This window comes from Neltuma alba, unplaced genomic scaffold (genome assembly GCF_004799145.2).
Source record: "Neltuma alba isolate B1F8T4 unplaced genomic scaffold, ASM479914v2 tig00011509_pilon, whole genome shotgun sequence".
In the NCBI taxonomy this organism is placed as follows: domain Eukaryota; kingdom Viridiplantae; phylum Streptophyta; class Magnoliopsida; order Fabales; family Fabaceae; genus Neltuma; species Neltuma alba.
In genome coordinates this window covers 610,463-634,938 of record NW_021636177.1, presented here as the reverse complement: position 1 = coordinate 634,938, position 24,476 = coordinate 610,463, and the positions used below count along the sequence as shown (strand labels likewise).

The window sequence follows — 24,476 nt, the reverse complement described above, 5'->3', positions numbered from 1 at the left end:
GTTCCATTCCCACAAGTTAAAAACAACAACCAATACCTCCAGATGAATCAACTTACGATTGCTACAGCATCGTCTCCCTCTTAAGCTGACAAAACTAACTTGGCCAGAACCCTAACCTTATCTAACATTAATCAACTCATTTGTTCAGATTGATGACCATTCTCACACCTAAAAAAGGAAAAACCAACACCCCAATATGAAGAACGTATGCCTTACGTAATGCCGCCCCTTACCTACTCTGAACCCTCAACGCCACATACAGAACGCAGGACCACCAAAATGAAGAAAACAGACCGCAACAGTCATGCATGGAGGATGAAACAGTCATATGATTCCAGAAAAACACTTACCCTTTCGAACCACCACGTTTTCGTCACCTTCGACCTGCTGGAACACGCACGTTTCTCTCCTTTCCTTCCCGCCTATCTTCCTTCGGTGTGCGGTTTATTGTGGTGCCCATGTGGTGCCCACGCTTTGTAATGGGTGAGGGCGGTTTGGTCTTTTTGTCTAAGAAAATAATCCCAGAATGGTCTGCTGGTACCAAAACGGGATTACTGAAATTCGGCGGACGTTTTTGGGCTTTTGGAGTTGGAGGTGCATTTTTCTGGCATTTTTCCTTTTTTTTTTGGGTCAGTTATATATGATATAAAATTAAACGAAAACGGGAGGACGTAAAGAAAGTGAGAATATTAAAATTTTTGCCTTAGTTCATTCAAAAAAAGGCTTACCTTCGGAAAACACAATGCGACATAATAGCTTTATACACATATATATTAATCTTGGTAACTATGTTATTTTATTTTAATTTACTAATTTCATTTATGTTTTAGCTCTTTTTGTTTCATTTTTTCTTTAATTTTTTTTGGACTTTCTTTAATTTTTTAAAATATAGTAAAATGTTTTCCTGTTCTTTTCTATGCTAAGAAAATCAGACTGATTATTAAGGAGGTGTTTGGCTGGGACTAAAAGTACTTTTAAAATATATTTTTACAAGAGTTGAGACAAAATTCCTCTCCTGTGAAACTTTTACAACCATGATTTGATCAAACGCTTCAAATATTTGGTTAAGGCACTGGTTCATGATTCGATGGCTGGGTTGTAATCAAAACTGTGATCAAACTAGCTATAAATAAATTGGTATATGTTAAACAATACTCCTCTAGTATTTAATATAAGATCTAATTATTGAGTTAATTTTCATCCTAAATATAAAACCTATTTTTCATATTTATTTATTTTTTAAAAAAATTATTCCTATTGATACTCCCTCAACCATAATCAAGCAGGAGAATGAGAGAGGATATTAAGAAAGATGATTATGATGTTTTAGAAAAAAAAACATGTCATATTTATCATAATTAATTAAATTACCTAACTTTTTTAATGTAATCAAATCAGTTGAATAAATCTTATATTAAAGATACGAGGATATGCTTGAAATATATTGATGAATACAAATGTAAACCCCCAAATCAAAATAATATATGATAATTAAAAAAAAAGAAATAGAATACATACATTTATACATATTTCTGGCTTATTTATTCAATTTTCTTCATTTTCCAATGCTTATTAAGCGTGTATATAAACTGTTAGTTTAGAAATATGGATTAAAATTCTCAAAAATTAAAAGAAATCGGTTCAACTCCTTAACTTACCGGTTTTAATTGGTATGAGGTAAAGTATGATTTAATTCTCAGAAACATTAGTTCTTTTCATTATCCACATTCGTATTGATTAATTCGATAATGTTTGACTAGTAAATAAATATCGTTATTGAGCTGAAGCAAAATACAACTAATAAATTAAAAAAATGAAAAAAAAACTTAAATTTAAATGAAATTAAACTTAAATTCAATATAATTAAGCAACCCAAATTTAATTTTATCTAATACTACCCACATGATTTTATGAAAGTGATTGTCTGTCATTTTGATTATTGTCAATATATTCACACAAAATATTATATATAAAGACATACTGTTTAAGAATCAGAAATAATGGAACTCAACTTGGAATCCACGAAAAAATATGTGGCCAATAGTCTAGTGGATAATTCAACAGGTGGAATATAGTTTTCCATCACTAAACAAATAAATACTACCTCCGGTCCTAATTATAAGACCCAGTTGACTTATTTGAGGAGATTAAGGAAGTAAGTTAAGTTAGTTATTTGTAATAAATAAGTGTTGTCATTCCTAAAATATCCTTGCTAATTAAGTGTATTGGCTAGAACTATCATTGTTAGAAGGATTATCTTGGAAAAAATACATAAATATGAGAACAAAATGAATTGGGTCTTATAATTAGAATCAAACAAAAAGTCAAATAGGGTCTTATATTAAAGACCGGAAGTAGTAATATAAGAGGTCCAGTTAAGTTGAAAATATCAGACGTCATAAGTAATTAACAAGTATCCTTCATTGTCCAAAAAAGGTATGAAATAATTAACAAGCATCTTTCATTGTCCAAAGCCCCCGCCCCGGGGGGTCACAAGCACATTTCAAAACCAAGTAGTACCTCCAATCCTAAATATAAGAACTAATTGACTAATTTGAGTATATTAATAAAATAAGTTAAATTAGTTATTTGTAATAAATAAGTGTTATCTTTCTTAAAATATCCTTATTAATCAAATATACTGGCTAACACACCATCTTAAACAAAATACATAAATATGAGAGATAAAGTGAATTAAGATCTTATATTTAGAATCAAAATAAAAATTAAATATGATAGGACCAGAGGTGGTATCTCGTAAGCAGGGGATTTTAATGTTAGGCAATTACGATTACAATCGTACCACCATACGGTAGTTGTTAAAAATGCAGAAACACCAATAATCTAAATTAAAGCAACCAACTATTCTATATCAAAGTAACGAAATTGAAGGTTTAAACAGCTGATTTGTCATTAGAAGAAACAAATGAACAACCGTTGTTGAAACATCTCAATGAAGTATAGTATAAATTGGATTAAGCATTTTGATTGGGGGGAAAAAAAAATAAAGAAATTCTCCCAATATGAGAATCATATTCCTGTGAAAGAGTCACAGCTCTTGTTTACTTCCGCTACTACTAAACCACATTCTATTGCTGCTTTAGCAATTAGTAAACATAACACAAGTCACAATCTGATTCTCTATCTTTCCGCCCCAAAGCGCTTTAGGAATTTACTGCAATATTACAGTCTGGTGAGTCCTATATGTTGTTCACCACCAGAGTCACGATAGCTCGATCAATTTTTTCTGAGAATATTCAACGGGTTATGATATTGTACACTTGGAAAACTCATTCTATGGAATGTCAATATCAGGCTGACTATAAAGATATCCATCACACATAACTAAAGGTTATACCTGCAAATATGTGTGAGAAAGATGGTCACAACTCTGCTTATCTATCGAAGTCTATATTGTGTATCGGCTCTGTTGAATAACAAACTATTATGGCAACAAAAAATGAATTTTCTAGGAGTATTGTCGCACCTTTAACCCGAAAAAGTGAGAGGGATCAATAACTTCAATGTGCCATCTCATCCAAGTGTTGTCTGTAATCAGCTAAGGTCTGCAAGCACCATTGGAAACATATAGCATTGGGATTATCAAATAGGCTCAGTGAGATGAACAAAGCCGAAGTCTGAGGGGGAATATCATTAAGACAATTCAATCAGAGTGAGCAAAAGAGGGTATCTCCCTTCATAAAATGGAATTACAGGACAATTGATGTCTTCAGACTGGCTGAATCATGCTTAGTATTTATTAAAACCTAGGGGATAATATAGTTTCCATTAAGCCTTTTTGCAAACTTGATTTGCAACTTTGGATTGACAACTGCCCAATTTAATGGTGACGGTCCCCGTTTCTACCAAAACAGCACTATCATGAACTATACGAGGTTAAGCCTAGCAAGTAGTAAGGTTTCTTTTTCTCCCCCCCCCCCTCCCCCCTCCTTTCTTTCCCATTTTGTTATAGATTCAACTTCAGTTCCTATAGCTGAAAAAATGAGAAAAAGGCAATATGCCCATAAACATACAGGACGAAGGCTACGGCAAACCGATATTCATACTTTCATGACCACTTGCAAAGATGAGGTCTGCAGCCCAAACAGAGCATCACTTCTTCACGAAGTTACAAGCAATTACTGTCAATTCATCTAAAAATCAAGTTAACACCAGGCTAATTGATCGTACCTTAGTATATGCATAAACACCTGCCTCTGTAGGCCCCACAGGACTTCCTCTACAGATAAATTTTCCCTCTTTATATATGTAAAGCAATGGTAACCCAGTCGACAATTCCAAGTTAATGACCTGTTTCTCCACAAAGGTTAGATTAATATTGGCCCTATCTTTATTAACAAGAAATAACGAGGGACGTGAGAGAACTTAGCTTAGCACCTCCTGTGATGTTAATCGGTCAAGATACATTATAATGGATCTTAGAGAATTCCCATGTGCAGCAACCATCACATGCTTTCCAGCTTTAAGTTGTGGTTCAATCTACAATGCATGCTTCTTAGCATCAACTTCCATGGCAATATAATTCCAAGAGATAAAGTAACCAAAAAAAAAAAAAATCTCATGTTTAATGTTAGGGGAAAAACAATGTACGCACATGATCCTTAAAGTAGGCAACGGCTCTCAGGGAACACATTTCTAGGCTCTCACCATTGGGAGGGGGGATATCATAACTACGACGCCACCCATGCACTTTCTCCTTGCCGTATCTTTCTGCAGTCTCCTGCTTATTTAGACCCTGTAGCTCCCCATACCTGTAGAAGAAAGAAGGGTTGTTCCATCAAATTTATTTGACATTTACATTAAACAATAAATAGGGCAAGACTTTTCATAGTCCTTACATTCTTTCGTTCAATTGCCAAGCTGTTATAACTGGAATAGACTGCTTCTTGGTTTTCTCACTGAAAACCTGCGTCCAGGTTTTTGCTTGTTCACTCTCATTATGGATGATAATGGGCACCTGAAGAGCACGCATTTGGCTTTTGAAGAGGGGGGAAAAAGTCTAGCTTTTCAAAGAAAAAATAACAAGAGAAAAGAGAGTTCACTTTTTAATTTTACTTCAATTCAGGAGGATATAAAGTGAAGTTTGACACCTCTAATCTGCAGTGCAGATGAAAGTTTTGTTTAGAAGTATGCCAAAAACCGAGGACCTAGAAAACTCTGATCTTAGTCGTACGACATGAATGTATGCCAAATAATGTTTCATAAACACGCCATTTCTTCTTTTACTTAAAGCCTCTTAAAAGAAAATCTGCACATTTGGAAGACAGAGAATGATCTAGAGCAGTGCTGTCAATCAAGCTGTAATTTAGCTAACACCCATTTTCATTAAGCATATTCTTGAAATGTGTAACTGGTAAATTTCAATAATGTTTTTTAGAGAGCGCAAGCCACATACCTTCTTGTGGCGGTGCTGAGTCATCGCAAGCATAGCAGTCATTTGCGCTCGAATCAGAGCAGATGTAAAAATTACATCTACTGGTATATAGCTAATCCTCTTACCAGCTTCAATTGCTTCTTCTATACCTCTCTTGGTCAAAGGCACGTCAACGCATCCGGTAAACAAGTTCTTCTCATTCCACAGAGATTCGCCATGCCGAATCAATATCAAAGCAGACTCAGCTAAAAACAAGTTTAGAATACCCGCCAATAAGAAGATAAAGCAAAAGCATTAAAGCCCTCTTTCTCAATCAGAATGAGTAATTAAAAATTATGACAGAATTGGGCTATTGACACATAATTTACAGCGGAAGTATATGCATAAGTTATCAGATATCGAGCAAACAGAACAACATTTGTAGTGCAACACACAGATACCACGAATCATCTGGAAAACTATCACTCACTTGATGAGTCCTGACAAATATTAAGAACATCGTTAACTGATGTAGAATCCGCAGTAGAAGAATAGGATATTGATCCATGATTAAGGTGCAGCTTATGCTGGAGAGATGTATGGAACTCCTTTCGGAAAAGTGCAGTTTTGCCTTCCAAATGCCTTGAGAGGAATCTCACAGAGAGATTCCCTAATCCTGTGGAAAAGCTAGAAGCATCGGAGCCCAAACCATGAAGCCCCACGGAATGGTAAGAAAAAGCAGCTGCCATACTGATAATCCAATGGACCACGAACAAAAACACATTAGTATTTTCATCAGAAGAATGAACCAGAATCTCTCCCACTATAAAGATTGACAAGATTTTTGTAAGTCTCTGAACTGGTTATATTTCACTTAAAAAAAAATTCGTTCTTTCCCGGTGATCTCGAATTAAAAATAGCTATGGGGAAAGTGCGTGTCAAATTAGCATAACCAAAGTTTTCAGAATAATCACATAAGTTACATTCTTCCGTTCCCTAGAGATTTCGAATCCCATGACAAGAATCCACTAGGGTGCGACCCCGTAAGCCTTGTTATACATACAGTTCGGGGTGGGGAAGCAATATTAACGACCATCAATAGCCTATGACATCACAGTGAGAAGTATCAAACGTGTTACAGAGCAACTGAAATCTGAATAATACCCAAATGTCAAATTAGGGGATTGACATAAACTTACATGGATCGCTGACGGGGTGGAGAAGCTGAAACTGAGAACGCTCGAGACAATCTTAACAGAGAGAACGATGGAACTCTGCTTTTCTTTGTTTCCCCTCTTCTTTAAGAAACGATTGCGTGAACTGAAACGCAGTACAGCAAAGTAAAACTGGAAAGGGAAAAGAAGCCGGGAAGCATCGAAAGTGTGGCGTGGCGGTTTCTTTTCAGTTTTCAAAGATCACCCGCTCCTGCTCCGACGGCGATATTCGTTTTACAAAATGCCGACGCTGCACGCTGGTCTCTACGGCGTCGTTTTGAATATGATAGTCGATATACATCATTTTCAGACCATATTCTTTTTTTGCCAGCTACTTCTAGACCATCCTATTTGTATTAATAAATACAATGAATATATTAAATACAAAGTATTGAAAACCGGACCAGTAATTGAACCGGTCAAGAAAATAGGTCAAAGGTCAACGGGTCAGATGTCAAACTGGTAAGAAATAAAGAAAATAAAAAATAATTTAAATTTTTACTAAGAACTAGATATTAATATAATATCTTGAAGTGCTAGTAAAATAATCACATATTTACAATTTCTTATAATATCATACTACTAAATCACTAAATTTTCATCCCAACAAAATATCAAAATAGATATATGAACATAATTATTCAATCACTAAGTACTAATTATCAACAGTTTTTAAAAAAAAGTCATCAAAATAAACTTTTTTTCAAAAAAAAAAGGCAACCAAGATACTACCAAAATCACTAAATATTCATCTCAACAAAATATCAAAGTATGATAAAAAAAAATATTCCTCCCTATAGTTAAATATCAACGGCTTTTAAAAAAAAATCATCAAAATATTTTTTTTTAAAAAAAAAGGGAACTAGGATAACCCACCAAATCGAGTGGGTTACCCGGGTCATTATCGGTTTGTCCCAAGATGATCTGGGTCACACCGAGTCAGTTCACTTCCGTTTTAATGCTCAATGGGATTGGTTACGAGGCCGATTCGTCAGTTTCCGATCTGAACTAGCCGGTCCAATCCGGATTTCAATACACTGATTAAATATGTTGCAAAATAACTCATTAAAAAATTCACAAAATTACATGAAGACACCGATGCGTGGAAGGTGGAACATAATTTAAAACCTCTTAAAATTTAGCTTAACTCTTTAGAACGGGGGGTGGGGCCAATTCCATAAGTTACAAGTCAAATGAGGAAAATTTTTGGCGGTTTATCATGATATATGAGTTCAAATTAATTAACAACGAAATATCGTAGGGTTCATCTTAAAAAACTATGAGATTTAACATAATTAAAGAGGTGTTTGGAAGTACTTTTTAAAAACACTTTTTGGCAAATTGAAATAAACTTTTTTACATATTTACTTTGTATATTGTAAAATTATTTTTAAAATCATAGTTTTGTTTTTATCCAAACACCCTCTAAGAAGTATTGAAAAAGGGAAATGTATTTTTGAATTCTGTGTGTATTTCTGAATATAGAAGTGTACATATATAGGAATTAGATTTCCTTTTGCAGGATAGCTAGAAATCTGATCCCATTAAATATGATTGATTACATATGATTTGCCACACTTATTGACCGAGATTCTAGGTACTAGGAAAGGAAAGGGTAGAAGATATAGGGATATGATTGCAACGACTAGTAGATAGGTCTTTGATTCTAACACTCCCCTTAAGGCTGGAGAATAAATATCTAACATTCCCAGCTTGCTTCGAAGACCTTCAAACTGGATTATTGCTAATGGTTTTGTCATTATATCCGTAATTTGATTAGATGATCTAATGTAGGACAAGTTGATGATGCCTTCCTCTAGTTTTTCTTTGATGAAATGTCTGTCAATCTCCACATGTTTAGTTCTGTCATGGAAGATGGGGTTTTTAGTCATTTCAATGCTAGCTTTATTGTCGCACACTACAAGTAGAGTGGGCCTTCATAAGTGATTCTGAGTTCTTTTAAGAGTCTTGTGATCCATATCCCTTCACAAACACCAAGAGCTACTACTTTGAGTTTTGATTTTGCAGTAATTCTTGACACCACTAGTTGTTTCTTGCTTCTCCATGTTACCAAATTTCCCCACACATGTGTACAGTATCCTGTGGTTAACCTCCTGTTTTCTAGGGATCTGTCATGATCTACATCTATGTAAATCTCTATATCCCTTCTTCTATTTTTCTTGAAGAAAATGCCCTTTCCTGGGTTGGGTTTTAGGTAACTTAGGATTATGAGTACTGCCGCTATATATTCTTCTTGTGGTTGGTGCATGAACTGACTAACTACTCCTATTGTGTAGCTGATGTCAGGATGTTTGTGTGTCAAGTAGATTAGTTTCCCTACTAGTCTTCTATATTTCTCAAAGTCAACTGGGGTGGCACCTGGTTTGACTTCTAAATTACATGAAGCATCCATAGGTATTTCGCTTGGTGCAGCTCCAAGCATTCTTGTCTTGTAGAGGAGGTCCAATGTGTATTTTCGTTGGGACACATTAATTCCTTTCTTAGTTCTTGCCACCTTTATGCCTAAGAAGTATCTCATCTGACCAAGATCTTTTACTTGGAATTCAGTTGCTAGTGCTTTCTTTAGGGATTCTATTGATCCTCATCATTTCCGGTGATCACAATGTCGTCCACATAGACAATTAGGATAGCGACTCCTTTAGTTCTGTGTCTCATAAACAAGGTGTGATCTACCTGGCCCTGTGAGTATCCAATCCTCTTTAGCACCTTGCAAATCTGTCAAACCAAGCCATTGGAGATTGCTTTAGCCCATATAAGGATTTTCTGAGTTTGCATACTTTGGTGGTATTTTTAGGTTTCCGTACCCTTAAGGGACTTCCATGTATAACTCCTCTTCTAGGTCTTTATTTAGGAAGATGTTCTTCACATCTAGTTGATACAAGGGCCAATCTAGATTAGCTGGCACAGAGAGTAAGATTTTAATTGAGTTGAATTTGGCCACTAGAGAAAAAGTTTCTTGGTAGTGGATCCCGTAGGTCTAAGTGTAGCCCTTTGCAACAAGTCTTGCCTTATATTTATTCAAACTGTCATCTAGGTTGAATTTTAGTGTGAACACCCACTTACATCCTACCACTTTTTTCCCTAGTGGTAATGGGGTGATGTCCCATGTTTGGTTTTCCTTGAGAGCTCGTGGTTCTTCTTCCACAGCTTTCTTCTAATTTGGGTTGGTTATAGCTTATTGGAAGGTTTCTGGTATCTTTACCTATGCACTGTTAGCAACAAAGTTTTTCATTCAAGTAGATAAGTTCCCATAAGAGACAAACCTTTGGATGGGGTATTGGGTGCAAGCTCTTACACCTTTCCTTAGAGCAATAGGCCATCCCACTTCTTCAAGATCTAACCGTATGTTAGACTCATGGCCATACCTTGTAGTGGGAACATCTCTTTCAGGTTCTTCTTCTATGCCATGATTACTATTGAGGCTGTTCGTGTGTTCTTGATTTGTTTGGGGTGAGTGCTCGAAACTGTTTAATATACTAGGTATTATTGCAAGTTTGTATGGTAGTGGTTTTGGGCCTGTTTGGCTATTTAAGTGTGGTTTTAGGTCTATGTGATGGTGATTCAGGTCTTTCTGGTTGTTCTAGTGCTGTTTTAGGTCTGTATGCCCGTGTGTCAGGTCTGTTAGGTAGTTCTGGTACTGTTTTGGGTAAGATAGTAGGTTCAAGTTCCTGAATTAGCCATTCTGTAGCTCCATAGTTCTCCCCCTGAATGGGTAATTTATGGTAGTAGGCATCTTCCTCATAGAAAACTATATTTTTAGTTATGTGAATTGTTTTGGTGATTGGGGAGTAGCATTTATACCCTTTCTGTATCGGGGAATAACCTAGAAAAACGCATTTTTAGCTCTTGAGTCCAATTTTTCATTATTTCTGTACACAAAAACAACACAGTCAAAGATTTTGGGAGGTAGTTGATTTATGAGTGGAGAGTAGTTAGGGTAGCTTTCTAGTCATTGTTGAACCAGAGATTTATAGTTAAGGACGTTAGAGGGTATTCTATTTATGAGATACGCTAAGGTCAACATTACATCTCCCCAAAACAAGTTAGGAACGTTCTTTTCTAACATAATGGCTCTGGTTACTTCCAACAAGTGTCTATTCTTTCTTTTGGCTATCCCATTTTGTTGGAAAGTATAAATACAATAAGTTTGATGATGGATGCCTTGTTGTTTAAGAAATTTCTTAAAAAACTTGCTTAGGTATTCCTTGGTATTATCACTTCTCTAAACTTTGATAGAAGTTTGAAACTGAGTTTTTATAAACACAAAATTGTTTTTTGAAAGTCTCAAATACTTCATATTTTTCTTTAAGTAGGAAGACCCACGTCATTCGAGTATAATCGTCAATAAACATAACAAACCAACGGTATTAGAGAGAGTTTTTGTTGTGGCTGGACCTCAAATATCGCTATGGATGAGTGTAAAAGGAGCGGTGGGCTTGTAAGATTGTTTTGAATAAGTGCTTCATGTTTGCTTAACTAACTGACAAGTATCATAGCTGACAGAAAAATTGTTTTCTTTATTGAATAGATATGGATACAAATGCTTCATATAGTTAAAGTGAGGGTGGCCTAACTTATGGTCCCAAAATAAGTTATTATGCATATTGAAATAGTATAGTCCATCCCACTCTTTAGCTTTGCTAATCATCCTCCCCGAGGCTAGATCCTGAAAAATGCAGCCAAAGTCATAAAAAAGGACTTGATAGACCTGATTTTTGGTTAGTTTGCTTACTGAAATGAGGTTACAGGGAAGTTCAGGTACAAATAACACATTATGTATGATTAGGTGTTTAGATAACTTAACTACTCCAAGACCACACACACGTGACACGTCCACTAATGCCATTTGCTACCATAACCTTTAGGTTTTCATGACAATGCTTGATAGTTGTAAAGAGGGATTTGTTACCAGTCATATGATCTAAGACTCTATAATCAACAATCTATACATCATCACTAGTCACCATAGCATTTAGGGCAATTATAGAGTTACCTCATTTTACTAAGTTGATATTAGAAGTGCTTATTTGTTTGTCCAGAATTTTCCTCAACAATTGTACCTCTTTTGGGCTTAGCTTTTCTTCTTCTTCTTCCTTCTTTTCTGCATGATAGCTTTTCCTTTCTCTTCTTGATTTATTGTTCAGATTTGGTAGCTTCCCATGTAATTTCTAGTAAATCTCTCTAGCATGACCCCTTTTACCACAGTGATCACACCATTTTTCATTTTTTTCTTTTCAGTTCTATTGTATTTGTATCCCTAATCACCAGTGCTAAGGCCTTATTTTGTGCTACTAGAATCTGTGTGAGTTGTTTTATGCTTTCTTCACATTTCACCATGTTAAAGCTTTCAAAAAGTGATGGCAATGGTTTTAAACCCATGATCCTGCATCCAACATCATCAAAGGTGTCATTTTATCCCAATAAGAACTCATAAGTTCTTTCTGTTTCAATAAGTTTTCTAAAGTACTGAGCATTATCCACACACTTCCATGAGTAAATTTCAAACCAATCCAATTGTTGCCAAATTCCCATCAAGGCACTATAGTTTTGGGTTACAGTCATTGTACCTTGCTTGAGTTCCCGAAGCTGTTTCTTTAGGTGGTACAGTGTGACTGTATTATCTATTGAGGAGTAAGTCTGTTTGGCAGCGTCCCATATCTCCTTTGCTATTTGTGCGAGTAGATACCCCTTACCAACCTCAAGAGTCATTGAATTGCATAATCAAGTCATGACCTGGTTGTTTTCTGCAAACCAGGTGTCAAACATCGCATCACCCGGCATGGGTTGTGGAGCTTGGCCATTGATGTATTTTTCCTTGCGTCTGCCTTGGAGGTACATCAGAATGCTCTGTGACCACTGGAGATAGTTACTACCATTCAGTTTGTGTGTTGTGACCAGTTGTGGACTTTTGGTCATCGAGGTAACCTCTGGTGCCATAATCGAGCTACTAGAGCTCTGGGTATTTCTAGAATTTGACGCATTAGAGGGAGTCGATGTGGTCGACTCACTTACAATGGTTGAACTAGCCATTAGGGCTATCGAGTTCGGCCCTCTATTTGTTGGTTCTGCCGTAGAGACCCAAATAGATGTGGGAATTGATCGCTATTCATTTTCCTCTTTTCTGGTGCTCTGATACCATATTGAAAAAGGGAAATGTATTTTTGAATTCTGTGTGTATTTCTGAATGTAGAAGCGTACATATATATGAATTAGATTTCCTTTTCAGATAGCTAGAAATCTAATCTCATTAAATATGATTGATTACATTTGATCTGCCACACTTATTGACTAAGATTCTAGGTACTAGAAAAGGAAAGGGTAGAAGATATGGGGATATAATTGCAATGGCTAGTAGATAGGTCTTTGATTCTAACAAGAAGCTTTGCAGAATCACATAAATTTTTTTCTAACCTCCTATTGGCTATTGCCGAGGAAGCAATCCCATTCAAAATATTATTAGGTATTAAATGTGAACAATTTTCAATAAAAATTCAAACATTAGTTTACTATGTTGTGAGAGAATTTTCTGCTAGACCCAAAGCCTGTTAGTATCATATAGTTTATCTATACACAATTATTGTTGCTGATGAGAAATATATTGAAAAAAATTCAGAAGGAAAGATATTTGAGGAATTTGTTTAACAACCATTGACTTTCCATAACAATCTTCCAAATATATCCTTGTTTACTTGTTTATTTGTCAATGTGAATATGACTATATCATCAATATTCAAATACATAATAATTTTTCCCTTTCTTTCGATCATAATTAGCTCAAATTTATATAAGCATAGCATAAGCATCCTTACTAGACATGTTTGATAGCACCTAGTCTATCCGTGTGATTATATTATTACACTGGTTGTTAATTTAGTACCACTCTAGTCCTAAATGTAAGTCACTCCCGCTACTACAAAAAAGATATTTAATGACGGTTAAAATGAGTTTTTCATGACGGTTTTATGAGTGACATTTATGCTATTGACATAAAATATAAAGGATTTCACAGTGGTTGAAGAACCGCCGTGGTATGTGACTTTTCACGTTGGTTATATAAATAATCGCCATGAAAAGTCACATCAACAACCATGAAATTTTTTTTTTAATTTACTTTCATCCTATTAATCAGGATGGAACAGAAGAACAAAGCCACAAAAGAAGGGGTTTGAAAATCAATTAACCAATAACTTCTTACTAGTTAAAAGCATTCTAATAAAGCAAACATAGATTCTTTTTCACTGTAATAATGCCATTTTGCTTCACCTTCTACTACTAGATCAAAGCTATTAAGATTTAATAAAAATAAAATCAAAAACTCATATTTGATAAAATTCATGAATTTCCTGTCAAACCACAAAAACTATGAAACCCATGAAAAGAATGAAGGAGAAAGTGTGAAAAACTCACAAATAAGAATGAACAAGATGAGGCAACGTCAACAGTGACAGTGATGGCAACAACGACAGTGACGGTGATGGAAGAACATGGCGGAGATGATAGAAGCAAAGGATAAAGGCCAACAAAGGTAGGAGGAGGGAGAAAATCGAGTGAGGAGGTAATGAGGAACTATAAACTGTGACTCTGAAAAGTGAAAACTATCATGCGATGGATAGGGTTTTAAAATTTTGATATACTTTTTAAGGCGGTTATTTGTTAAAAGTATTTTTTACGGCGGTTATTTAAAAAACCGTCGTGAAAAATAAAATTTCCTTCTCTATAATTACAAAAATACCACCGTCATGTTTTTTATAGTGTTTTTTCTAATAACCCCTATAAATTAGCATTATGAAAGCTCTTTTTTGTAACAGTGTTCTAAGAAAAAGTTTTAATCCTTAATATAAGTCATTTGTAATATATTTAGTGCCTATTTTTCAATTTCACCTTATTTAATTCTCATTGAAAAGAGAGAAATAAAAGAGTGATAGGAGTCCCAAAGATATGAGACTAATGTATAGATACAAAGAAGGAAACTTTAACAAGGGTAAAACTAAATTTTTTTTTCATTTAATGCATATTATGGTATATGAGAATATGTTGCAAGTAACTTATATTAAGTATTATCAGAGTAGTAATTATCATAATAATCATTCACATACTTCGAACCATTTAAGTTAGCTCATATGATATGCTCATGCTGGCGAAAGAGAAAACACACATATGGTAAGAATAACTGATCGGTGTCAATAATAAAAATTCAAATCCTTGTTTCATAAAAGGAGAAAAAAGATTATGCTAATCTCATTTATTAAAACTTAATTGGGTATTATTAATTAACACAAAACAAAACACCGTTGACTCCGAACAAACAAATCAACAATATCTGTATGATGAGAAAGGCTATATTTAAGAGATCTCACGCAATTAAACATACAGATCTTAGATCTAATTAACAAAGTAGCAAATTAAGAATGTTACAAACCTTAAGAAGCAAATAATAATGAAGAAATGAATGTGCATGCAAGAAAGAAAATGAAGACGGATCAAGCATCATCAGCCAAGTAGTATTGAAGGAGCTGGTAGCATTCAGGCAAAGGCACGTCCTTGTAGCATCCCAAAGCATTGGCATAGTGAAGATCATTGACGACGCCATTCTCAGTACGAGTGAGCACGATGCTGGCTTTGCTTCGTCCTGGATCTGGCACTTTGCAATCTGCAACCGGACTGCTCACAAACAATATCTCACATAAATGATCCCCATGATCATGCTCAACCTGTATGCTGTAAGTTCCTGTAGAATCTGTCACCCCTTCTTTTCTGTATTCCACCGCCAAGCTCTCCCTGTCTTTGCACTCAACTCTCACCTTCGCCCCTACCAGTTCACAAAACAACAGAAATTACTGTAGGATTATTGGATTGCTGAGTAAGAGACGAGCGATATAAGATAACTGATATATATATATATATATATATATATATAGAGTTTTTGTTGTTACCTGCAATGTAAGTGGTGACATTGGTCTCGAAGCCGGCACGGCAGGTGTCACAGTAGACGCGACCCTTGACGCGGAAAGGGCCGTGATGTGAAGTGGAAAAGGGAAGGACGATGCAGAGACAGAGGGCCACCAAGAAGAAAGCTTTTATGGCCATTATTAATTGCCAGTGAGATCTTTGATGGAGGGAAGAAGAAGAAGGGGCTGTGGGATTGTTATATAGTTGTGGAAGTTTGAACTGTGATATTTAAGTGTTATGTATATTTAGCAGCATATGATCCTTCCACTACTTGCGCCTTATAAAGTGAAGTCGTGTCTCAAGCTTTCTCAACTTGCATCGCTGCATTCACATGCTTCTTCGGCCTCCACTTGGTACTTCTTTTGTATTATTACTCTTTTAAAGCGTTTGGATGTAAGATAAAAAATTGGGTCAATTGATGAGCAGATCCATTGGGAGAGGAAGGGGTTGACTTTATTAGCACTTCTCCTGAGAATAAATTGGGCAGAATATTGATGTCATGGATCCCAAGAAATCCATCTGCTATATTAAAGAAGAATTACAGCCACACAAACATGTGCTGGCTATTTGTGCTAAGCATGGAAACTTCAAGAGTGCTTGTTTGTTACGTTGTTTTTACAACGTAATCCGCAGAACAATTTGAAGGTTGAACTGCATATTAAATATCAAATAATAATCTGTAATATTCATCCTCTCAACTGCTACTTCTATAAAGCTACGCGTACTAACTAAAACTTCCATTATTTTGATTGTGTTTAGACTACTCGTGGAAAAATATAACATAGCTTTAAATTTCAGCATTGTCCTCAGTTGCCGGATATTGAGACTGCCCGATAAGCCCAACATAACCTGTCCGAACTCCCAAGTATGTTGGATCGAAACGGACAAAAAAGCCCAAAATCAGGCCTATTGATTTATCATGCAGTCTCAGCCCGCTCTGAACTCTTGCTTGGACCAAATCCCCGGAAAAAAAAAACCAAAAAAAATCTTGTGGCTTCTTAATTAATTCCATATTCAGTCAACGGGAGTTAGATCTAACAAAAAAATAAATGCTTTATGTAACAAGCCAATGTTCTAATCCTTGCTAAGATAAGTATCTATATTTAGTGTTTAACAGTGTCTCAAATAGGATTCCTTCTAATAGAAAAATATATGTGCTTAGTCCAAAAAAAATATAGATTCAAGAATATTAAATTATTAAAATATACCCCCTCTACTCTTTTTTTACAAATTACAATTTTTTGAATAGGTTTCAAACTTTTTTATTAGTTGTATTTTGGAGATATTTAAAATTTTAGTTCAAATCTTTTTTTATTATACCCCAATCAATTTAATTACATGTATGTCTCATCTTTCTTCTCATCTTTCTTCTCATCCTTCTTCTCATCCACTCTCTCTATGAAGAAGAGCATTTTTTTTTAAAAAAAAAGATATTTCTTAACATTTATTACCTTTAATCAATTTTAACTGATTTTTTAATCTACTTAATATGGTTATTCATAACTTATAGAAAGGATGGAAAGGAATAATTTCATTAGCTATTGATGTATAAGATTTATGTATGGTAAAGTGGTCCAGTTTAACCAACTGTAACTGAAAACTTGAAGAACATAGTATAGCTTCAGTCATGGGGGACAGTATTGAATAAAGCATATAGAAAAGGAGTGAGAGGGACCATTGAAAATGTATGAATAATTCATGAATATGGCATTCACATAGGTTCATTATTAGTGCACAAAGCCAACATAGTATCAACACTAAATATTTGGCCTTTATACTTTTCAGTACTGCATTGCACTGTGAGTTGCACCTCAATTTTTTTGATTCAGGTGAAGAAAGTACTCATCTCGGTCTTAAATATAGGTTAAAAGATAGGCACATGAACTTAACATAATGAATATACTTTTGCCCTTTTAAAAAAAAAAAGTATTTCAACTATAATATCCTTCTTTAATCACTTTCTCCATATAATAATTTAAAAAAAAAAAAGTTGACATCGATGCATTTGTTCGTATTCTGCTCCATCATTGTACTTTCTTTCCATTTTCTTTCAATCATGCTGGTAAATGATTTATTTTTTCCCCTTGTCATCTTTGCAGAGTATAGTGTAAAGTTAAACTGTCAAAGTGCAAATGGAAAAAAAAAAAAGTAAATTGGGTATGTGCCCTTTGTTACAATGCGTTCTGCCTCTACTCCAAAACTATCCCCATCATAGTATCAAAGCTACAAAGTGCATATTTATTTTCTCTTCTTTAGACTAGTGGTAAAAATCACAGTTTCGAATCAAATTTTTTTCCCTTGAAGTCAAGTACTGTAAATAGTCACACCCTCAAGAATATATGTAGACCATCCAACCTCCCTCCAAGGGAAAGGACATTTGAACCATTGGACCAAATAATCACTGGCAAATTCAATTTTAATCTTGACATAATAGTAAAGCAGACAGGATTTACCCAAAAAAAAGTACTCCCTCCAATTTTAAATAAAAAACCCATTTTATAGCGTAAATTGTACTACAAAATTAATTTTATATTCATGACCAGAAAAGTACAAGAGCTATATATTTAAGATTAAAAAAATAGTTTTTTTGTCATAAGTCGTATAGCTATTATGTCCATAGAAGATTTTAATTCACAATCTCGTGCTAAAAAAACAAATTCAAGAAGTTTCTCCTATAAACATGTATGTATATGTTTTTTTCTTTTGAAAAAATTTAATTGAGTTGGATTCCAAGACTCATTAGAGCAAGAACATACCTTAAAATCTAAAAAATGTTCACTAAAGTATTTACAAACTCCTATCAACAATATCCTCATATTGACAGTAATATTTAAATTCAAGATCTTACAGGTTATGAATCAACTCCTTACACATATCTGTGTGTTTGATAGAGATAGGATATGTAAGGTGAGAAAAATGTGGAAGAAATAGGTGTGATCATGAAAGCTACAGTGAAAGGAGTGTTGGGTAGCGAAGACTTTTTCAAATCACAATCTGAGTGGGGACGAACAAGCACATACCAGATTCCCAGCAAAGAGAATCCCTTCTTAATTAACCTCACAAATCCCAAACATTTACATAGTAATCCTATTTTTAATTAAACAAAAAATGCTGTTCGAATCTACGTACGCTTCTCAGTCGGCTCAAGAAGGAGAGACAGGGTCTGATGAAGGCGTCAGAAACATATATTTATTTTTAATTGCTAACGTAATTTGTTTGAAGCTTTGAAGCTTCCTTCTTGCTTTCTCATAGTCATATCAACATTGAAAAATACGAACTTAATTACAAAGTAAGTTATCAGACGTCACCCACGAATTTTATTTAAACGATACTTGAACGTCTTGCTTTGCTTGGCTTTTACATGCAGGCCAATTTATAATACGGCTTCCTTCACAATAGGCACATCAATCTGCATTAAAAAAAATAATTAATTACCAACTCACACACACACACACATATCATCCCCTCAGTGTATCATAAAATAATGTATAATACACACTAATTTTATTGATTAGTAAGAAAATATATCATAATAGAGACATTACAAAGCTTCCGTACCACACAAAAGTCCTAATTATAAAACCTCATTTATAGGTTACATATAATATTTTATGATTAAAACTGGAGGTAGTATTTAATATAAGTTGAGTTAAAAGATCCCAACAACACTCAGCTTTCAGTCTATCGTATGCAACTTTATTATTAAATGGCCTTGAGTGGAATCTGATGGTCGGTGTTGAAGGTGTGATTGCTTGCCAAAAGCTATATCTAAATCTGCCCTAATTTAATCATGAGCTTTTGTTTTGGGAGAATTACATTACAAGACCCGTGTAACTATGTAAAATTTAAAATCAGGACCCCAAAAAAAAAATCTGATAACACATTGCAGGCATCAGGGACCAATGAAAATTACTTGGTGAGGTAAAAGACTAAACTACCCTTTATTGAGATGAAGAATGTCTATGAAAAACCCTTTTCTCAAGAGAGCGCCACTCACACTCTAGTAATTATTTTCTTTTCTTTTCTAATTACTGATGCTCTCTTCTTCAGTTCAATTTTGGGGTAGTTTGGTCATTTACCTTACCAAATTATTTTCATTGTATTGAAATTCTCCCTATAAATATTTTTCTTGTACTGAACCCAGATCATGGCTCCTCAGGTATCTTCTTGGCGGGCCTAGATCCCTCACTTTGTTTTATATTCATCAATTTATATATTCACAGCAAATAATATTAGAAGATACTTCGATATTAATATATTTGGGAAGATAATTGGATGTTAATATATTTGGGCTTCACATGTATTTCATCTAAATATGATTAGCTATGGGAAAAATCCCAAAGAAATACCTCTAAAATTTTAAAATTCCAAAGTAAAAATGATTACAAAAATATATTGTCATTTGTTTTTCAAACGTTGTTAATTGTTATTAAAATATAATGAACAAGACTGATTTAAAATTTTAAAATTTAAAGATATTTTTTTGGGATTCTTCCTTAACTGTTTCATGTATGACATTTTAATTGACAAGATTTTCTTCTATATTTTGTATGATATATACTAGCTATTAGATCAATGGATGTGTGCTTTAAAGTTTTATTATTATGAAAGAAGAATGGAAATGTGACTCTCACACTTACATGCTATCTCTGGTCCTTCATATAAGAGCTAGTTTAACATTTAATTTGATCCTAAATATAAGATTCCAGTTCATCTTATTTCTCATATTTATCTTTTTTTTTTATATATTACAGAGGCAAGTTAAACTTGAGCTACTAACTACTGCGGTCCGCCATAACCATATTTGGCTGCGCGGAATCTAATCCTAGTTGGTTCAAACAACCAGTAGGCGGATTTGTCCATACACAATATTCCTCCATCAAATTGTGGGCCATTCGTGCCAAGAAGTCGGCACATCTGATTGTTTCCCTGGGTGCATGTCTTATCTTTACGTCCCAGTCTGAATATATCAGCTCCCTAATCTCTTCTATTTCTGCCCAATAAGGGTGCTGGGGTCCGCCATCCTGCATTAACAGTTGGATAGTCTCCGTAGAATCCGTATAAGCTACCACTCTCTGGTATTTGTATTGCTTGCACAATCTTAAACCGGTCAGCAAAGATGTTAGTTCTGCTGCTGTAGACGGCATGTATCCAAGTTTTCTCTGGAAGCCAACTTTCCAGTAGCCTTGGTGGTCTCGAACAACTCCTCCTCCAGCTGCTCTTCCTTGATTGTTGACCGAGCCATCCGTGTCTAGTCTCACTGTCCCCTCTTCTGGTAATTTCCATCGGTCTTCCACTACTCCATTGTAGTTGAATACCAAGTGTTTGTATTTCCCTTGCTCCACCGCTTCCGTCATCTGTAGGATAGCCATATGTTTTATCTCTGATGCTTGTTTTCGGGTACCGTTCAGGGCTCCGCTGCATCTATTCTTCCAAAGCAGCCAGCATAAGGAACAAAACAATTTGGTCTAGTGCCATCTTCTAGCCATTTTTTTGCCCCACTCCACTCTGAAGTTTCTTTCGAGCCAGACCTGCAAATCGGATTGAAAAAACTCTAAAAGCTTGTTAGCTTGCACAAATTTAATCCACACATTACGAGCAACCTCACAGTCTCTCAATATGTGTATGATATTTTCCTCTCGTTGACATTGAAAGGGACACTCCGCACTCACTGAAATCCCTCTTTGAGCTCTTAGGGAATTAGTAGGCAGTCTTTCATGGATTACTTGCCAAAAGAACATTTTTATTTTTTCAGGGACCGGCAGTTTCCAGATTTCCCTCCAACGCCCTGTATCTTGGTGACCAATCCTGTTGGAGATTTTCTTATAAGCAGACTTAACCGAGAAGTTGCCATCTGCGCTTGTTCTCCAACTGAACGTATCCCGCTCTCCTCCTCTCGGTGGGCATGTTTGAGTAATGATCTGAACCACCCATTCCGGTAGAAACTCTCTCCATTTTACAAGGTTCCACTGTCCATTCCTGAGTGTAAACGATTCAACCGTCGCACTGGGGTCTAGAGCGTGAAAGTTGTGGCTAACTAGATTGATGAGCGGTGTATCCAGAGCAGTCCATAGGTCCCACCACACTTTCGTAGATTTGCCATCGTTGACCCTCTTCCCAACTCCTCTGTCAAATTCCCCCCAAACACTAGTAATGCTTCTCCACACCACTGAAGCGGCCTTTCTCGGAAGTATTATGGGATGTGTCTCCGCACCACAATTGTATTTCGCTTTGAGGCATTGTACCCATAAGGCATTTGGCTTGGTAAGTAAACCCCAGCAGAGCTTCATTATTAAGGCTTTGTTCTGGCTTTGAAGATCTTTAATGCCGAGACCTCCCTCCTCCTTGCTGTTTTTCATGGTCTCCCAGGATATTAAGTGCATCTTCCTTCCTTCTTGGGTTTGGTTCCACATGAACTTTCTGCTGTTCTTTTCTATTTCCTTCAATACCCCTTTGGGCAGGAGCATCGACTGCATTAAGTAACTTGGCAAAGTAGAAATTACTGACTTAATCAGTACCGCTCGCCCTGCCATGGTTAGGAACGAACTTTTCCAGCCTGCCAATCTCCTTTGAGTTTTCTGAATTAACGGGAGGAATATCGCTTTAGTCATTCTCTTGTGAAGCAACGGTACCCCAAGATACTTCCCCATGTCTGCAGTGATTCCAATACCTAATTGCTGGCATAACTCCCTTGCTCTATTGAAGCATACATTTTTGGAGAAGTAGGCTTTCGTTTTTTGAAGGTTAATCCGATGTCCCGAAACACTGCAGAAGTTATTCAGAACCTCTCTCATCTTTGCCACTTGCCCCGAAGTAGCTCTCCCGAAGAGCAACAGGTCGTCGGCAAAAAACAAATGGGAGATCATAGGGCCCTGTCTGCCAAACCGAATTCCCTTCCAGCTGCCTTCTTGGACTTCTTTTCTGATCACATGTCCCAGCCGCTCCATGCAGAGCACAAATAAATAAGGGCTAAGTGGATCTCCTTGCCTTAGACCCCTGGTAGGAGTGAACTGCTGTGAACATTCCCCATTCCATAGAATCTTCATCGTCGCTGAGGTTGTGCAGGCCATGATCAACCGCACCAAGTCCTCCTTTAGCCCTATTTTGTAAAGTGTATCTTCTAGGAATCCCCAATCCAGTCTGTCGTATGCTTTCTCCATATCAACCTTGACAGCCACAAAGTCTTTTTTTCCTTTCATGGATCTCATGGTGTGTATTGCTTCTTGAGCGATGATGACATTGTCGTTACTTTGGCGACCTGAGATGAAACTACACTGCTCCTGATGCACTATCCTCCCAATCAGTCCTTTAAGTCTGTTTGCAATGATCTTTGTCACTATTTTGAAGATCACATTGCATAATGAGATCGGACGGAAGTCTTTCAGTTGACTTGGATTTTCCAATTTGGGGATCAGTACTATATTCGTGTGGTTTATCTCGGCCACTTTCATCGGGTTTCTCCATATGTCCCCCACTAGGGTACACACCTTGTTCCCAATTATATTCCACTGAGTTTAGAAAAAATGAGGTTGTAACCCATCAGGTCCTGGGGCTTTGAAAGCCCCCATCATGAACGCCGCATTCTTGATTTCCACCATGTTAAGTTCCTTATGAATAAAATAAATATCCTGTGTGGAGAGAGAGGGAAATTCCGCCAACCAGTTTAAGCTCTCACTGACCTGGTCATCCTTCGTGTATAGCTTCTTATAATATAAGGTTGCCATGTGCATCATTTCTGAATGATCAGTCACCCATCGACCATCATCATTTTGCAAAGTTTCAATGTGTTGTTGGCGCCTTCTAATGACAGTGGAAGCATGAAAGAAGCGAGTGTTTTTGTCTCCCCATTGAAGCCAATTACATCTTGATTTTTGAAACCATAATAATTCCTCCTGGGCTGCTAATTTTACATAGTCTTTCCACAGCTTTTTCTCAAGTCTGTAAAACCCAGAGGAGAGCTTGTCCTGTCTGGCTTTATCGATTCCTTCTAGTCTTCGCAAGATTTGCCTCTTTTTTTGTGGTATGCTTCCTACCACCGAGTTATTCCAATTCGAGGCATCCTCCTGAAACGACTTGAACCCAGTGCACCAGTCTTTCGAATCCTAGGCTTGGCGAACCACTTCCTGAAAACCTTCCTCCAGGACCCAAGCTGATTGGTATCTAAAACTTCGTTCCCGGGGCCTGTCAGTAGGGGTATTGATGTGGTTAGAGACTAAAACAATCCGGTGATCTGATTTGAATTTCATTCCGTGGGCAGCTTTGCTCTGAGGGAATTTCAAAGCCCACTCAACATTACTGAAGGCCCAATCTAGCCGCTCTTTAACCCCTTGTTTCTCCCAAGTGAATTTTTCTCCAACCACTGGTAATTCCACTAATTGGGACTCCGAGATGCAGCTTGCGAAATGTTGAAGTGCTGGGAGAATGGGGGCTGCCCCACCCAACTTGTCTGACGGCGTTAAGAAGGTATTGAAATCGCCTACTATAACCCATGGCTCAGTTGTGGCATTAGAGATTACTTTTAAGGATTCCCAAAGCTCTATCCTTCTATATGCCATTGTTTCCCCATAAACAAAAGTTGCATAGAATTTTTCTTTTTTTGGTCTATCATGAATTTGACAGTGAATCATTTGAGTGTTTGAGCAGATGTAATTTATGCCGACTTCATTATCCTTCCAGAGTACCCAAATTCCACCAGCAAAGCCAGAGGCTTCCACACGAATCCAATTCGTAAAACCTGATTTCCTAACCATCTTATCTGCCCTTAAGCCACTAATGCGTGTTTCCACCAGGCAAAGAACATTAATACCGTACTTGATGACGATTTCTTTAATCATACGCGAAAACAGTCTACCACCTGCTCCGCGACAATTCCATGTAGCCATAATCATTGATAACTGTTGGAAAGTAACCGCGCACCT

At 36.2% G+C, this 24,476-nt stretch overlaps 4 protein-coding genes across 4 annotated transcripts; all 4 read right to left on the bottom strand.

The window, feature by feature from the left end:
* Nucleotides 1–3,358: 3,358 nt before the first annotated feature.
* LOC114714554 (2,3-bisphosphoglycerate-dependent phosphoglycerate mutase-like) lies at nucleotides 3,359–6,772 on the bottom strand. Its single transcript, XM_028899305.1, has 8 exons — nucleotides 6,574–6,772; nucleotides 5,865–6,124; nucleotides 5,417–5,640; nucleotides 4,860–4,978; nucleotides 4,616–4,772; nucleotides 4,399–4,500; nucleotides 4,192–4,311; nucleotides 3,359–3,566 (listed from the first exon to the last, which is right to left on the bottom strand). The coding sequence occupies exons 2-8, from the start codon at nucleotides 6,121–6,123 to the stop codon at nucleotides 3,522–3,524; spliced, it is 1,026 nt and encodes a 341-aa protein (XP_028755138.1). The 5' UTR covers nucleotide 6,124; nucleotides 6,574–6,772; the 3' UTR covers nucleotides 3,359–3,521.
* Nucleotides 6,773–14,930: 8,158 nt separating this feature from the next.
* LOC114714484 (pollen-specific protein C13-like) lies at nucleotides 14,931–15,711 on the bottom strand. The gene is made up of 2 exons (XM_028899224.1): nucleotides 15,543–15,711; nucleotides 14,931–15,418 (listed from the first exon to the last, which is right to left on the bottom strand). Exons 1-2 carry the CDS (start codon nucleotides 15,694–15,696, stop codon nucleotides 15,090–15,092), a joined length of 483 nt encoding a protein of 160 aa, XP_028755057.1. The 5' UTR covers nucleotides 15,697–15,711; the 3' UTR covers nucleotides 14,931–15,089.
* Nucleotides 15,712–20,333: 4,622 nt separating this feature from the next.
* Nucleotides 20,334–20,915, bottom strand: LOC114714522 (uncharacterized). The gene has a single exon (XM_028899263.1). It carries the CDS (start codon nucleotides 20,913–20,915, stop codon nucleotides 20,334–20,336), a length of 582 nt encoding a protein of 193 aa, XP_028755096.1.
* Nucleotides 20,916–23,072: 2,157 nt separating this feature from the next.
* LOC114714521 (uncharacterized) lies at nucleotides 23,073–24,440 on the bottom strand. Its single transcript, XM_028899262.1, has 2 exons — nucleotides 23,703–24,440; nucleotides 23,073–23,621 (listed from the first exon to the last, which is right to left on the bottom strand). Exons 1-2 carry the CDS (start codon nucleotides 24,438–24,440, stop codon nucleotides 23,073–23,075), a joined length of 1,287 nt encoding a protein of 428 aa, XP_028755095.1.
* Nucleotides 24,441–24,476: the final 36 nt, after the last annotated feature.